Source organism: Microcaecilia unicolor, chromosome 1, assembly GCF_901765095.1.
Source record: "Microcaecilia unicolor chromosome 1, aMicUni1.1, whole genome shotgun sequence".
Classification (NCBI taxonomy): Eukaryota; Metazoa; Chordata; class Amphibia; order Gymnophiona; family Siphonopidae; genus Microcaecilia; species Microcaecilia unicolor.
In genome coordinates this window covers 722,536,347-722,553,820 of record NC_044031.1, presented here as the reverse complement: position 1 = coordinate 722,553,820, position 17,474 = coordinate 722,536,347, and the positions used below count along the sequence as shown (strand labels likewise).

General features: G+C 40.3%; 1 protein-coding gene across 1 annotated transcript in view; it reads right to left on the bottom strand.

The window, feature by feature from the left end:
* Positions 1-17,474, bottom strand: part of TRPM7 (transient receptor potential cation channel subfamily M member 7) — a 397,085-nt gene that overhangs the window by 186,665 nt on the left and 192,946 nt on the right. The window contains exon 17 of the mRNA XM_030189594.1: positions 13,095-13,323. Within this exon, the coding sequence (XP_030045454.1) occupies positions 13,095-13,323 (229 nt within the window). The remainder of the gene's footprint in view (positions 1-13,094; positions 13,324-17,474) is intronic.

Here is a 17,474-nt window from a genome sequence, read left to right as displayed (position 1 = left end):
CTCATTTCTGTTTCTCTATTATGACTGTCATATCACTCTTATCCACATAAGTGGGAGCCCCGCCCATGTGCAGTCCCCCCCCCCCCCTTGCATTTACAAAATATGCCACTTATACACGTTGTTATAGCAGGGCTGTGGAGTTGGTAAACCACACCACTGATTCAGACTCCTATTTTTCTACTCTTTGACTCTTGACTCCTTCTCCTACTATATATAGTAAATGTATAGTAAATCTAAGAGAAATTCATTTAATTACAAAAACATAGGATATTTCTTTATGTACAAAAATAGGACTAATACACTACAATGTATATTTATTTGAAGTTTGAACAAAGAGCCTTAAATGCAAAAAGATGCTGTCAAATAAAAATATGTAATACACTGTTATGCACTTAATATTTATTTACAAGTAATTCAAATTAATAAACAAGCAAAAATGAACAACTTATACCGAGAAGCTGGTATTCAAGGGGAAAAATCATGTATAAGTTACAAAGAGGGGCATAATCGAAAGGGACACCCAAGTTTTGTTGAGGACGTCCTTGCAAAATGTCCCGATGGAGGGGTGGAGAAACCCGTATTATCGAAACAAGATGGATGTCCATCTTTCATTTCGATAATACAGTCAGGGACGCTCAAATCTTGAAATTTAGGTCATCCTTAGAGATGGTCGTCCCTAGACTTGGTCGTTTCTGATTTTCGGCGATAATGGAAACCAAAAACGCCCATCTCAGAAACAACCAAATGCAAGCCCTTTGGTCATGGGAGGAGCCAACATTTGTAGTGCACTGGTCCCCCAACATGCCAAGACACCAACAGGGCACCCTAGGGGGCACTGCAGTGGACTTCAGAAAATGCTCCCAGGAACATAGCTCCCTTACCTTGTCCGCTGAGCCCCCCAAACCCCCCCTAAAACCCACTACTGTACACTACTACCATAGCCCTTACAGGTGAAGAGAGGCACCTAGATGTGGGTACAGTGGGTTTCTGGTGGGGTTTGGAGGGCTCATTGTTTCCTCAACAAACAAAACAGGTAGGGAGGGGGATAGGCCTGGGTCCGCCTGCCTGAAGTGCATTGCACCCACTAAAACTGCTCCAGGGACCTGCATACTACTGTGATAGACCTGAGTATGACATCTGAGAATGGCAAAAATATTTTTAAAGATATTTTTTTGAGGGGGTTAGTGACCACTGGGGGAGTAAGGGGAGGTCATCCCCGATTCTCTCTGATGGTCATTTGGTCATTTTGGCCACCTTTTTGTGCCTTGGTCATAAGAAAAACATGACCAGGTAGTCGTCCAAGTGCTCATCAGGGACGCCATTTTTTTTCCATTATGGGTTGAGGACGTCCATGTGTTAGGCACGCCCAAGTCCCGCCTTTGCTATGCCTCCGATGCGCCTCCTTGAACTCTGGCCATCCCTGCAACGGAAAGCAGTTGAGGACGTCCAAAATCGGCTTTCAATTATACCGATTTGGACGACCCTGGGAGAAGGACGCTCATCTTCTTGATTTGTGTCGAAAGATAGGCATCCTTCTCTTTCGAAAATGAGCCCAAAAGTAACCTATCCTATATAATAATTTGGACCTCTGCACTTCCGTCTGGCTGCCTGGGTTCGTAACACAGTTCCTATTGGTCTGCCCTGGGACCCTGCAGGAAATCATCTTCATAATAACTATCAAAACTTTTACATTATTGTAATATAATCAGCTCAAGTTCACAAACTGGGGAATACAACAGTACAGAGGAGAAATTGTTACAATAAATCTTTCAAGAATTTGTCCTCAGGAAAAGAATTGCCTCAGTTACATTATCCTTGAGGAATGCCCTCAAATCTGATCTAATTATTCTTAGAGCAGAGAACAACCTCTCAACACTAATTTGGGTCAGTTGTAAAGCAGTAACCACCAGAGCAACATCTCTAACAATTTCAGGATATAAAGGAATGGTTTTCTGGACTGTTAGTTTTGATGAACAATCAAATTTTTCAACTTCTTTTAGTGCAAATGAGAAATTAAGTTGAAATTTACTCAATTTAGTCTCTATTTTATTTATTTATTGCACTTGTATCCTGCATTTTACCACCTTAGTAGGTTCAATGTGGCTTACAAGGAAACAAAGTGAACAGTTACGAGATATTAAACAGGTTCACATTTAGAATAGACCAGAGCGAGTCTGAGGGATTGTTTCTCGGAGAGGGAGGGGTTGGGTTACTACCTAGGGGATTCAGAGGGATTGCAAAACTATTGTTGATACACTGCAGACATGAGTTGAGTAGGAACACAACACATCGGTAGGGCAGAATCTTTGGTCAGATAGGATAAAGATCCGGTGAGTAGGGTACATGGTGCATAGGGTATAGGCATATGAGACTTTGGGGGTGGGGGGTATTTAGAAGTTCGGTGTGGGTTGGTCACGGAGCTTGATCCCTGTCCGTTCAAGTTGTCGACTATGTGGATAGCATAGGAATGGTCCGCCGTATGGTTAGGTTAGCTCAACAGGTACGTGTTTGCTGAAGAGGTGGGCCTGTAAGTGTTTACGAAAGGTTAGGTAGTTGTCTTTCAGTTTTAAGTCCTTTTTTTTTGTTTTTTTTGTTACATTTGTACCCCGCGCTTTCCCACTCATGGCAGGCTCAATGCGGCTTACATGGGGCAATAGAGGGTTAAGTGACTTGCCCAGAGTCATAAGGAGCTGCCTGTGCCTGAAGTGGGAATCGAACTCAGTTCCTCAGTCAATTTGTATTTGATGTCTTTAAATGGTGGAAAGTGAAGGGTGAGGTAGGATCTTGCTGTTTTGTTTATGTTTTGGATTGGTAAGTCTATTAGATTGATTGTGTAACTTGGTGAGAGGCTGAAGATCATTTGCCATCAACAGATCTTGAAGGTTATGCGGTCCTAAATAGGCAGCCAGTGAAGTTTCAGGAAGAGGGGTTTGGTGCTGTTGAACCTTGTTTTTCCGAATATAAGTCTCGCTGCTGTGTTTTGTGCTGATTGTAACTGTTTTAGGATTTTCTCAGTGCACCCTGCATAGATCCCACTGCAGTAGCTGATGTGACTTAGTATTATGGTCTGAATCAGGTTGCAGAAAGTGTTGTAGGAAGTATTGCTTAATGCATTTGAGTTTCCACAGAGTGGAACATTTTCTTTGTGGTGGCCTTGGCTTGATTTTCAAAAGGTACATTTTGGTCTATGATGATGCCTAGAATTTTCAGGTTTTCTGATATTGAGAGTGGTAAGCCCAATGCGTTAACCGGATTGTATTGTTTAGAGTTGTAAGGGGATGAGAGTACAAGGCAGTGGGTTTTTTCCCTGTTTAGTTTTAGTTTGAAAGCAGATGCCCAATCTTCCATAATGTTCATACTGGTTAGATTGTAAGCTCTTTTGAGCAGGGACTGTCCTTTGTTGTAAAACTGTACAGCGCTGCGTAACCCTAGTAGCGCTCTAGAAATGTTAAGTAGTAGTAGTATTAGTAGTTGTGACTTCGGCATCGATTTCTGAAGGGTCATTTTTGAAGGGGATGTAGATTGTGACCTCGTCGGCAAAAGGAACGGGTTGAGTTTTTTGTTTGATAAGGTCTTGGCTAGTGGAATCATCATTAGGTTGAATAAAGTGGGTAAAAGTGTGAGCCTTGTGGAACTCCACATTCTGTTTTCCAGGAGGAGGACATTTGCATGTTTGTCCTGACTTGATATGATCTGGTGGTCAGGAATCCTTTTATCCAGGAGACTATGTTACCTCCAATTCCTAGTCTGTCTAGTAATCTTAGAAGAACTGATGGTCTACCATGTCCAACGCGCTCGACATATAGAATTTTAGTATTAGGCTGTATCCTTTTGAGATTTCCTGTTTGAATTTGGCCAATAATGATACGGACTGTTTGAGCGCTGTGGTTGGCTCTAAAGCCTGATTGAGATTCATATAGTGTTGAGTGGCAATTGATATAGTCCGTCAGTTGGTTAGCCACTAAACCTTCCTCCAGCTGGGTCGTTAATGGTATTGACACTACAGGTATATAGCTGTTATATCATTGGTTCTTCTTTTTGGATGTTTTGGGATAGGTGTGAGTAGGATGTTTCCTTTATCCGTTGGGAATTTTCCTTTGCCTAACATGAAGTTGAAGTGGAATGTAAGGTCTTCGACGTATTGGTTGGGAGCTGTTTTCATGATATAATTTGGGCATACATCTAGTAAGCAATGGGCTGAGGAGAATTTTTTTTATTGTTTGGGTTATCGTCTCAGTTGAGAGGTGGGTGAAGTTTGTCCAGGTTCGATCTGCAGGTGTTTCATTTGGGTATGGGTCAAGTTCATCTATGAAGGGTCTAGTTTGTTGGGCTCATGGGGGAGTTTGCTGCGTAGGTTGGTGATTTTTTTTCCTCAAAGCGTTTGGCAAGTTCATCTGAAGATAGGAGATCTTTGTCTGTTGATGTTACTGATTTGGTGTCTATTAGTTTGTTTATTAAACAGGTTTTTTGAGTCGGGGCCTAATTGATCTTTGTAGAATTTCCTTTTGGCCTGTTGAATTTTGTGTTTGTATCTTCTTTGTATTTCCTTCCATGTGGCTTTTTCCTTTTCGTTTTTATTCTTTGCCCATGCACGCTCTTGCTTCTGCATTGTGTTTTTATTTCTTTTAATTCTTTGTTATACCATGGTGCTATGTTCCTTTTTAATGGGTTTTAGTTCAAAAGGGTGCTATTACATCTAGAGTCATGGTGCATATTTTATCCCATTCCTTTAAGTATTCAGTAGCGTTTGTGGGTGTTGACCATTGGTTTCCAGAAAGCTTGGTTGTCGACTTTGCCTCTTGATTTGTAGATGTAGGTGGTACGGTTGTCTGTATGTTGAGGTCTTGACTTCTTCCAGTGGAGAATCATGATTAGTTTGAAATGGTCGGACCAGGGGATTTCAGACCATTTGTGGATTGTTGTGTAGAATATTTGTTCAGGTATGAATCTGTATGCCTGCAGATCAAGTGTGTGACCTTTTATGTGTGTTGGGTGGAACTGTGGCCAGTGGAAGTCCCACAGTCGGAGAAATTCAGTGAATTCCTTTGTGTCCCCTATTAGTAGCACATTTGGATTGGCTACACAAGTGTTTGATATGAATCCCATAAAGGTGGATTGAACTTCATTCTTTTTTCCTAGGGGTCTGTAAAATGTGATGTAACATAGGTGGTTGAGTGATGATTTGTCTTTTAACCTGAATGAGGCTATTTCGAGTTATGGTGTAATGCCTCCTTCCTTTTTTCCATTTCTGGTGCAATGAAGAATTTTGTACCCTGGGGGGCAGAAGTCGTAGATTATGGGGTTGTCCTCAGAAGAGACTCCTGAGAAAATTAGAGTCATAGGATAGGAGGCAATATTCTGTTGTGGATTAGGAATTGATGGATAGAAAACAGAGGGTAGGATTAAATGGCCAATTCTCTTGGTGGAGGAGGGTGAATTGTGGAGTGGTCCAAGGATCTTTACAGGGGCTGGTGCTATTTAACATGTATTAATGATGTGAGGTAATTAAATTTACAGACAACAAAAAAACTATTCAGAATTGTTAGAATGCATGTGGATTTTGAAAAATTGCAGGAAGACCTTAGGAAGTTGAAAGACTGGGCTTCCAAATGGCAGATGAAATTTCATGTGGACAAATGCAAAGTGATTCAGATGGGCAAGAATAATCCAAATCCTAGTTACCTGATACTAAGGTCAGCATCCAAGAATACAATCTAGGTGTAGTCATAGACAATACACTTAAATCTTCTGCCCAGTGTGTGGAAGTGGCCAAAAAAACAAACTGGATGCTAAAAATTATTAGAAAAGGGATAGAAAATAAGATAAAGAATATTATAATGCCTCTGTATTGTTCTGGTTGCCGTATCTTAAAAAAGATATAGCAGAATTAGAAAAGGTTCAAAGAAGGGTGACCAAAACGTTTAAGGAGATGGAACTCCTCTCACATGAGGAAAGGCTTAAGAGGTTAGGACTCTTCAGCTTGGAAAAGAGATGGCTGAGGGGGGTTATGATAAAGGTCTACAAAATACTTAGTAAGTCAATGTTTTACTCTTTCAAAAATCAAAACGTACAAAGACCAGGGGATGCTCAAGGAAGTTGCATGATACTACTTTTAAAATGAACAGGAGGAAAACATTTTTCACTCAACGCATAGTTAAGCTCTGGAACTCACTGCCATGGATGTGTTAACAGGAGTTAGAGTTATCTGGTTTTAGAAAAGGTTTGGACAAGTTCTTGGAGGAGAAGTCCATAGTCTGCTATTGGGATCAGTTGCATGAATCTTGCTACTATGTGGGATTCTGCCAGGTACTTGTGACCTGAATTAGCCATTGCTGGAAGCAGGATATTGGGCTAGATGGACCATTGGTCTGACCCAGTATGGCTATTCTTATGTTCTTACAGCAGTAAAAGACATAGAAGCTCATCACAGTGAGTTTCTCCAGTTCTTAGTGGAAAAGGTTCTGCAGGATTATGAACTTTAAAAAATAACATGTTCTATGTATTGTAACTGACAATCTTTCAAACACGTTAAGTACAATTAAACTAATGAAAGTGACCAACAGCTAGAAGAACACTTCAGAAATATTGGAATGTTTGAAATTGAAGAGTATGCACCTGCAGTTGAGGAACAAGCTGGAGTTGCTATAGAACGATGATCTTGTTGTAGCTGTCTCAAATTTCTCCAAAATTCAAGACGTGCTGTGGTGTGCACACACTGCAGTTGGCACAAAGACACAGTCTGGAAGAAGGCCATGCTGCTGCTCTAATTGGCAAGGTGTAGAAAGTAGTTATTGCTGCCACAGTTGATTACATTTGAAGAGACAAGCCACACACTGGGACAGTACCTACTTGATGATCCAGTGCTTGCTTGATGTCAAACCCTTTCTTTTGGATATGACCAACCCTCAAGTGATAAGCGAAAGCCAGCAGACACAGATGACAGAATTAGAAGAGTTGCTTTGTCACCCATTTTCAGTGACTAAAAAATTACAAGCTGAGGATTTAACTGCAGATATTTTCTTGAAAGAGTGGAAGAACCTGGTGTTTCATCTGTCCCAAAAAGGAGTGTTAATTGCAGATGGCATTTCTCCCTCAATGAAATGAAGAGAGGCACAACTATTAGAAAATAAGATTCTTTTGGCACCTGTTTATGTAGACCCAACACACTGGATTCTTCTGGATGATGAACAGCTGACTAAAGGGAACGGTGCTCTATGTGAGATTGCAGGAATGTCAGGAGGAAGAAGTTGAGGAGGCTGAAGACATTGCAGCACTAACATCAACTGAGGATGAATTTGATTTTGATAAATATCTGGATCAGAAAGAGCATGCAAAGCGTCTCCACATAGAAAAGGATTCCTCCAAACACAACTGGCTTCTAGTAGCTTTGAGTCACAGGTTTTAACTCACCTGGAGAAAACAACTACTCTTCTACAATCTCTGGGATTTCTTATCAATTTAACATCCAACCAACATCATTTCCTTTATAGGGGGAGTCTTGGACACTATCCAGTCCAATAGAGCATTGTTACAGGAATAGAGGAGATAATACAGATGTCACTGGCCCATCTAATATTTAAGATGGCTGCCCAAGTCGGCAGCAACGAAAGATAGCTCCGAAAACCACCGATCAAACTATCCTGTTCCTGAGACCCTAGTGGCTTACCCACCTCAACAAGACAAGGTCCTTGGAGCATCCAATCCACGAATGGCGGTATCAGGACCAAACCCACTCAACATCGACGAACCTCCCGATCAGACAAAGGGAGACCCACGCGGATAAGCAAAGACCACACAGGTCCGAGAAACCAAATGAACTAGCTTCCCAGGCTGAGAGTCAAACTCCCATCGGTAAGGAAAAGTCCGGTAGACGGTTTAGGGATTGCTACAAACGCATTACCCAAATGCAGCCCCAGCTTTGCCTGTAACTAGTGTATAGATACAAAGTTGAAGCTTCGTTGGGGCACACAAATAGATGGAGGACAACAGCTCCAAGAGTCCAGATGTGACCGGACATCCCTGGCTAGGCAGTGGGATCTTCCGCCGACAAAGAGAGAGAGAGCGAGAGACCAGCAATGGGAACGATACATGAAAAAATAACCCTGCACGGCTCCACCATAGCCCGAGACTAGTGAGCTGGTCCGAGTTATGGCTTCGGCATAACACACGACCGAAGCGAGGACACACAACTCCCTGGGTTCCAACCCAAACACAACTAGACACCCCCAATGAGCCCCCCCCCCCCCTTTGGCAAGTGGAAGAGCCACAGCGAGAGAGGTGACTGCCGCACCGGTTGGAGCAGCATATGATCAAGTCCCAACGCGGTTCCAGCACAGCCCGAGACAAGAGAATAAAACACTCATCTAATATCCGTCACGGTTAGAGGACAACGCATAGCTTTACATCTGCTGCAACCAGAGACATGCAACCAAAGGAAGAACACATAACTCTGCAGCTGCCACAATTGCAAAGAAGGAGAAATGAGTCTCACCAGAAACAAAGGTAGTCAAATGAGACACTCACAACCCACACAACCACACAGCTATGTACCCCCCAATTCCAAGACACACACACACTTATAAAAAAAAAAATCCACACCCAACACTGCCATACCCACCTAAATAAAAGGAAGTTCAATATGCATGGCGTAAATCTACTTCTAGTACTCTACACTCTAACTCTATTAAACACCATTCGAGCCCTACCACATGATGACTATAACACCATATCTGTATGGTTGAACACTCTCCGGACAACCAAATATCCCATTGTCCACAGAGACAAAACCCAATCAAAAAATGAAATTGACTCATCCAAGAGCCAAGCACACCAATCAACAACAAAGGGACCAAAACAATCCCACAAACCCCACAAGCAACAAATTCTCCATATTACCTCACTCCCATCAACAAAAGAACTCCACCAAACAATCCGAGTGGACTACATCAATGCCAGATCAGCTGTTAAGGCAGATACTATAAAAGACTGGAACACAGATGACAACCTAGAGCTAATATTCATCACTGAAACTCGGATCCACACCAAGGCCGACCCCATAATCTGCAACTTCTCACCCCCAGGGTACAAAATTCTTCACTGGACCAGAAATGAAAAAAAAAAAGGAGGTATCACAATAATTCACAAAAATCACCTTGAAACAGAGTCGATTACCAAATCCATTACACCAGAACTCGAAATAGCCTCATTCAGGTTAAAAGACAAATCATCACTCAACCACCTATGTTGCATCACATTTTACAGACCCCCAGGAAAAAGGAATGAAGTTCAATCCACCTTTATGGTCTTCATATCAAACACTTGTGCAGCCAATCCAAATGTGCTACTAACAGGGGACATAAACTTACACTGGAAAATCAAAAAACAAACAGCACAAAGAAATTCACTCATGTGGGACTTTGTCAAATGCTTTCTGACAATCTAGATATACTACATCAACTGGCTCACCTTTATCCACATGTTTATTTACACATTCAAAGAATGAAGCAAATTGGTGATGAAAGACTTCCCTTGGCTGAATCCATGTTGAGACTGTTCCATTAAACCATGTTTGTTTGTCTATGTGTTCAGTGATTTTATTCTTTATAATAGTTTCTACTAATTTGCCCATCATTGATGTCAGGCTTACATTGGCCACCCTTCAAATCTTCAGGTTCTACAGACAATTGGTATCTTGGTAACTTTTTCATTCTCGTCACAAACAAATCGGACATTAATGGCAAAGTAGTTCACTCTATGGGTTGTGCAGGCATCCATTTTAAGAAATACAAAGCATCTCCTTGAAAAGGTTTTTTTCAAGTTCTTCCTGTTGGTTAGGGGCTTCTTCACACACCATTTTTCTAACACTGTCTCTTTCCAAAGAAACACCACGTTTGTGGGCCATTTCTCCATTCAGACCTATAAAAGCTGGTTAGGAAAATAATGATAGAGGCACACTATACTTTACAACAAGTTGTGTATGTTTTTTGAATATATCTGCCATTATTGTTATATAGTAACTTTGTCACTGAGAAAATATCTTGTAACTGATGTCTGAATTTTCTGATCCTTTGCCTGGCTGGAAACACTGGGGGGCATTGGTTCTGTAGGGGTATGTCCATGTGTCTCCCTTGCTGGTCTTGGCCTATACAAGCCTATGACATCTTGTTACTAGAAGATGGCTGCTGCAAACCTCTGACCTGCACATCTCTGTGTCAGAGTCAGCTTCAGTTTGTGGAAAATCACTGACAGGCTTGCTGAAGCCAAGGACACTCTGTGCTCCAATTATTCCCCTTCTATCTCGGAGATGATGAGAAGGGAGGCATGCATGGCACCAGAAGTTACCATTTCCAAGGTCACAAAGAAAAAAAACAAGAACTCTTCTTGCCCATGCAAAGGACGGTACAAGAGGATAATTGGTATCACCTGACCGAGAGGCGCTGGAAGAGCGGGAAGAGTTGGGGAGTTAGTTAGTCGGAATCCTTGGAAGAAGGTGGAGGTGGAAAGAAGATCAGTGACCTAAGAAGGTCCACCAACTGATGAACTGTGTATCTGGAAGAGTACCGTGTGGTTCAGCTGCCTGCAAGGTGTGACCTGTGCCTTTGCTGACTGCTGCAGAGTGCCTGTCGTGGCTCTGACAAAGACTCGCTGATCTCTCAGCTTGAGTCTGGGAAGTAACCTGTGCTACTCCTGAGAGGCGTCCCCGGAGGTTGTATGGTGAGAGACACAGTGATCTATCTCCTATTAGTCTGGGTTAGCGAGTGGTGATTACCTGAGCATAAGGGCTGGTGTTAGTCATAACCTTGGTCGGGAAAGAAGCTGCTAATTACCATACTACCTCGTAACATAGTTATTGCATTCTAATCAGTTGTGCAAGTTTACCTAGCAACCAGTAAGAAATGTGTGTAGTGTGAGAATATAGTTGTAAGAATTACTGCCAGTATTTTTGTTCAGCCAAAGCTTTGCCAAATTTCTATTTTGTGTATCTTTTTTTATATTATCCATAATAAAGCTAATATATATATTAGCCTGATTTCTCAGCTCTCTCTCTCTGACCGAAATAGTGGCATGTAGGGCCATAGCCAAGGTTCTCCCCCTTCCCCTAGACAGAGAACAGAATATTTTGCTTGCGGATAGTTCTGTTGGGAAACCTTGTTTCAGGTAATTTATTATCTGGGAAATCCGCCTACAGTTCCTTGCTTTGACTGTTATCTTTCTCACTCACAGCTTTGAATACTTCTGGTTGAAAGCACTGTAAATGTCTTTTCAGATTGGAAGCTCTTGTAAGAACATTTTTATGACTAGCTGAATATGTGCTAATCTTAGCATCACAGCATTTGTCTTCATTTGAGTCCTGAGTCATATATTGATGAACAAAATATTTTCCATCTTAAGCCACCAACCAGACAGTGTGTCACATCAGGTTGGTGAATTCCTATCGATTAATGGCCTTGGAAAGAGTGAATTAATATTAGGCTTTGATAGGACAAAAGTATAAAATGATAAACAATACATAAAAATATTTAAGGGCCTCTTATCAAGCCGCATAGCGGCTCCCAGTGCAGCAATGCCGACAAAGCCCATTCAATTTAAATGGGCTCCTTCGGCATTGCCATGTGGGAACTGGCTTGAGGCCCTAAGTCTTTATTTTGAAGATGGAGTCGGTACATTTTACCAGCTGACTCCGACTCCACCCAAAATTGTTTCCAACTCCACAGCCCTGTGTTACAAAACAGCGTTTATGTGCATAAGTTCTAGCATTCTGTACATCTACATGTATAAGGGGAACAATAAATACAGGTGCCCAATTATAGAACTGCCCTTCACAAGTCTTTATGAATAGTTTTCTGACAAAGCAAATAATTGAACTAATAAACAATTTGACAATTAGTATGCTGTTAAAACCACAAGTGTGCCAATCATGTCACAAAATAGATATCTTTACATATACATTTTTTAAAAATCAGCCTTTTCCCCCTCCAGCATTAGAATGAAAAAAGGGCTTGGAAAAAAATAATCACCATTTTGCTTTGACTCATACAGCAAATAACAAACTTAAAGAGACATTACTAGAGATGGCAAAACTGAATGAAAATAAACCAGAACATCTCTAAAAAGGTATCTTGTTCCATTGTTATGAGGACAACTAGTTAGTTCTGTTCAGGGTGTTTTATTTTTTTATAATCTCTTGGCTGTTTAAATAATTATTTTAATGTACATTGTGGGGTCTGGATAAAGCTCTCATGTTGTTTTATGTGGTGTTTTATGTTATTCTAAACTGTACATGTTTTACTCTGCCATGAACAGTGGAATATACATTTTTAAAAATATAAATTTATAGGTTAGTAGTGTCAGGGCATTCATACAGCACTGACTTACCTTTATGACCATTCTACAAAAGCAAACACAATGTTTGAACCAATGGACAGTATAATATTTATACATTTCAATGATGACAAACCAATTTTAGAAATTTACAAATTCCCACTGTATCAACTTACCATGTTGTAACAGAATACCGTAGAATAAATCTTTATTATGGTTTAGGATCTGAACGTAACTACACAACTCTTATCACTGATATGGCTTTGCACAGTTGAAAAATTCATGCACTGAAGAGACATTACCAGTATGCTGCAAATTTGTCTTCACTTATGCCGTTATGAAACAGTTTTTTTTTCTATATATAAAATTCATGACCATACTACAGTGACTAAGGAAAGATAATGTATTATGAAATTATATTTTAGTGCATTTTCTGTCTAAAATTATTTTTGCAGTTCTGTTTTTAGTAGCTGATTAGTATGTCTACTGATCTACATGTTTCTGATGTATGGCTACTTGCCTGTATTGTCTGCCTTCTACTGTACAATTCTTTGCCTTACATAAAAAAAAAAAAAAAAGATATAAAAAATGCATCAAAAGAAAAGCTATTCCTTCAAGATATTCTGAAGCCAAAGCATAAAATGAAAGTTTGCAGTTCACATAAAGAATAAAAAAACATTTGTCATGCATGTTAAAGCAATCTGTATTTCACAATCTCTACTAATCAGCACTATAAATTAATAGCAACTTAATTACAGCATAAATTCTTATACCTTATACCATGAATTCTTCCTCATATTTAGCCTTCCCATCCACATATCAGATAATAACATTTGTGTACAAGTGTGAGCTACAAAGGGGCGAAGTCTTGAAGAAACCGCTAATTTAAGGCATGTAGAGTTACTCCAGTTTTTTAGCTCATATGTCAGCAGCTTCATCGCCATAGTTTCATCTTGTCTGAAGGATTGTTCTAGAAGCTCAACAGCTAACTGTCCAAACTCACTGTCACAAGGAAGTAAAAACAAACACCTGAATTAGAAAGTGGAACTCCACTTCCCCTGCACATGCTGCTCTGTCAAGGTAAAATTAAATTAGCAGTGACAATACAGTATCTTGGATACCTACCTTTCAGTTATAAAATTACATGAAAGTAATACATGTAAACATATTTGTGTTGACAACAATGATATCTACAAATATTTAGGGGTGGGTAATTCATCAAGAGCATCACGGCCTTCATGCATGTTAAGGGAATTAACATGCACTAAACCTATAAGCTTAGCATTTAGCACGCAATAAGGTCCTAAGGCACATGCAAAGGCCCTAATGCCTGCGTGAAGGCCCTAATGCTGCCTGATGAATTCCCCCCTTAATGCCATAGCACTTTTCCGTAATATTCTAAGGCAACTTGTGCACTTTACAGTCAACATATTTGTGTCGTTTTACAAACACTGTACACCTTGTATAGTGAAAATAAATAACATTTGTGAAATGACATGAAAAATTCTCTTTTTAGTGACATATTGTTCCACAAAAATCAGAGGCAAATAGAATAAGGTGAGAAGCTAAGAGGTTGCACCTTTTTGTATAGGTGCCATTGAGGATTCATCTGACACAATGGTGCTTTCATCCTGCCAGGGCCAGTCTTAGCAATTGCAGGGCCCTATGCAGACCAGTTCAGTGGGGCCCCTGTCCCACCCAGCCCCATCCTATCTAGCCCTGCCCCCACCTAGCCCCACCCCTTGTTGACAAGATGTGTTTTAAACACTTTTTATTTCAAATAAAGACAAATCAAGCAAAACTTGTATACAAAAACTAATTCAAATATCCACAGTGCTATCATAAAAAACCTTTGGGTTTAAAAAACAAAACCATGTGCATGTAAGGACTGGATAAACAAATTAAAACAAATCCCCTTAATATGTAATACTTGGTAGCAGTAATGAAACAATGATTGAATATTCACATAGCAAGCAGCCTGAGCCAACAGATTTATTTTCCACTGAACCTAATTAACTTTGTATGAACTTGGCTGCTAATAGTGTGCTGAACTGGACAATGTTGGCACATTTAGACTGACTCTGGACAGTTCTGCATGAAGGAAACCCTTCCCTCATTAGTCAATACCTTCTCTGTGAAACAGTAATAATAAAAAAAAAGGCAAGTGCATTTTTATAATATACCACTTCATTCCACAAAGCAAAAGGAGCAAGTTCCCACACGCCATCTTTTTTTTCTTTTGATGTAGGCACAAGGAAAAAAAAAAGATTTTAAATGCTCCCAGGTTTCAATCTAATTCACGTTTAATGTGGGATAAAATGCCATAAATAAGTAAATAGATAGATAGAAATTCTGAATGTTGAACATCTATTTCTCATAACATGATGTCTGTTTAGTGGTCATTTACCAGGAGAAAAAAAAATCTCTGTACGAATATAATAGTACTAGGGTATCCCTTTAACCAGCCCCTCCAAATGACACAGATATGACCTAGATTTTTTTTTTTTTACAGTATCCTCCCCTCTCCTTTAACCAGCCCCTCCAAATGACACAGATATAACCTTGACTTTTTTTTTTTGTTTTACAGTATCCTCCCCTCCCCATCCCTTTAACCAGTCCTTCAAATGATAGATATAACCTTGATTTTTTTTTTTTTTTACAGTATGCTCCCCTCCCCACCCATCTATTCCAGACCTTCTCTCTGCTCCCCCAAGCCACAGGGTGCCCTCCCGGCACACATCTGAAGCCACCCTGGTGGAGTCTTTGGGGCAGGAAAGATCCCCAGTCTTTCCTGTCCACTGCCGGCACTGACCCTCTAGCTGCCAAGACTTCCAGTGGCGGCCTCGCAAGACTTCAGTGGAAGTCTTGCAAGGCTGCCACTGGAAGTCTCAGCAGCCATTTTTAAAGAGCGATGCGGCAACAGGGGGGGTCAGCATCAGCAGCGGGCAGGAAAGACTGGGGATCTTTTCTGCCCCAAAGACTCCAATAGACCACCAGGGTGGCCTCAGATATGTGTTGGGAGGGCACCCTGCGGCTCGGGTGAGGGAGGTAAGGAGTCAGATTGCAGCAATGGTGGGGAGTGGAAGGGAGCGCCGCGGGGCCCTGTGTGACGGCTCCTGTCGCCCCTGCCTAAGACCAGCCCTGCATTCTGCCTTCATTATTTTTACAAAATCAGCATGTAAAGATTTTTATACAACCGTGCCACAACCAAATAAGTACTTTGTTATGCCAAAATTTGAAGAACGCCTTCCCTGCAATCAAAAAAAAAAATCAGAACATGAATCTTTCTACTTATTTTGGAACCAATATGGTAATATCTGAAATGGTAATCCATGGCATGTTAACTGTCACCTGCAGAAATCTAAAGGAAAATCAAAAACTCAGAGACAAATTATGACAGCTGAAAGAAATTACTTGTTCATGTACAAAGTATAGCAAAGGTCTCACTAAAATTCTGGTTGACTGCACTGTTCTACAAATCATCATCTATCATAAAGTTCTAAAGCTAAAAGAAATTAAAAAAAAAAAAAAAAAAGGAATGACATAAACAAAGCTGACTCCTATTCCATATCCATATTATGGTGGAATAAGGTAACTGTCGATCCAATTAAAATGCTTCATCTATTAGCCTTCTGATGCAAGACGCTGCTGGTATTTTAAATTTGAGTACTGACTGCACAATCTGTCTTCTTGCTGCCTGTGAAGTGCTTTGCATGCTAGCTGTGTTTCCATCTGTTTAGGTATGGGAGTGAGATCTGTTCAATCTCTTTCAATCAGCTATGATTGAACATAGAAGCAGACTCCGCTACTAGCCTTCTAACACAAGACGCTACTGGTATTTTACCAGCAGAGTGTAGCAGCGCGCTGCCTAAGATGCAAATCAAAGGTGCTCACCTTTGCGCAGTGACTGGAGCAAGACTGGTTATGCTATATGGGTTTGTTTTTATTTATTTATTCATTCATTCATGGCTTGATGTACCACTTTAACTGACAAACTGAACAAAGCTGTTTACAGGCAAAAATTAAAAGCAAAGAAAAGAACTACAATAATCTAAGAGGAAAGTAAAACATACATACAAGAGCAACACCACAAAATATTTAAAAAATTCTTGGGAGTGGGTTCAGACAAGGATGAAAATATATGCAAAAATGTGTTGATTATTACATGTTTTATGTTTATCGCTCTGTCCTTATACTTTGGTATCAATAAAAAGATTAAACTAAAATTTTAAAAAATTTAATAAATTGGCAAACAAACATCCTCTTCCAGACACCGGTGCTCAAGAGATCCACCTTACCCACTAGGACATGTCTGTTCAAACAACCATGCCTTCAAAAGTGCCTTAAATTTCTTTAAATTGGGTTCACTACAGAAGGCTAATGGCATGGAGTTCCACAAATATGGTGATGCAAAGAAAAAAGCACTACGACGTGTACTTTCTAACTGGGCTAAACGTGGCCCTGTCACAACCGTGCGATGGTCATTAATAGAACGTAACACCTGAGGCAAGGGATATGGAATAGTCAACGAAGAAAGATATGGAGGTGTACCTTGATGGAAAGATTTAAAAGCCAGACACAAAAGTTTGAAATGAACACAGTAAAAGAATGACAACCGTGATGATGCTCTTTCAAGGCAGATATGATGTGATCAAATTTCAGTAAGTGACAAAGGAGCCGGATGGTTGTATTTTGTATATTTTAAAAGCCAGACACAAACTTTTGAAATGAACACAGTAAAAGAATGACAACCAGTGATGATCTTTCAAGGCAGATATGACATGATCAAATTTCTGTAAGTGACAAAGGAGCTGGATGGCTGTATTTTGTGGTGTCTGTAATCTTTTGAGTAATGAGGTGGAGATACCTAAATAGATGATATTACAGTAATCCAAGCGTGTCATGAAGAGAGAAAAAAATTGAAGAGTGAAAAGTATTGTGATCAAAAAATGGGCAAATTGATATCAATTGCTGCAAAAGAAAGAATTGGGATTTACATAGTGCAGCAACTTGTGGTTCAAAGAAAAGAGTAGAATCAAGAAGCACCCCTAAATAACGAAAACTATCTACCAGTGAGATTGGTATATCAAATAGCAGGAGTGGGACAGTAGGTACTGACAGGTGACAGACAACCAACAAGCCACTGTCTTTTC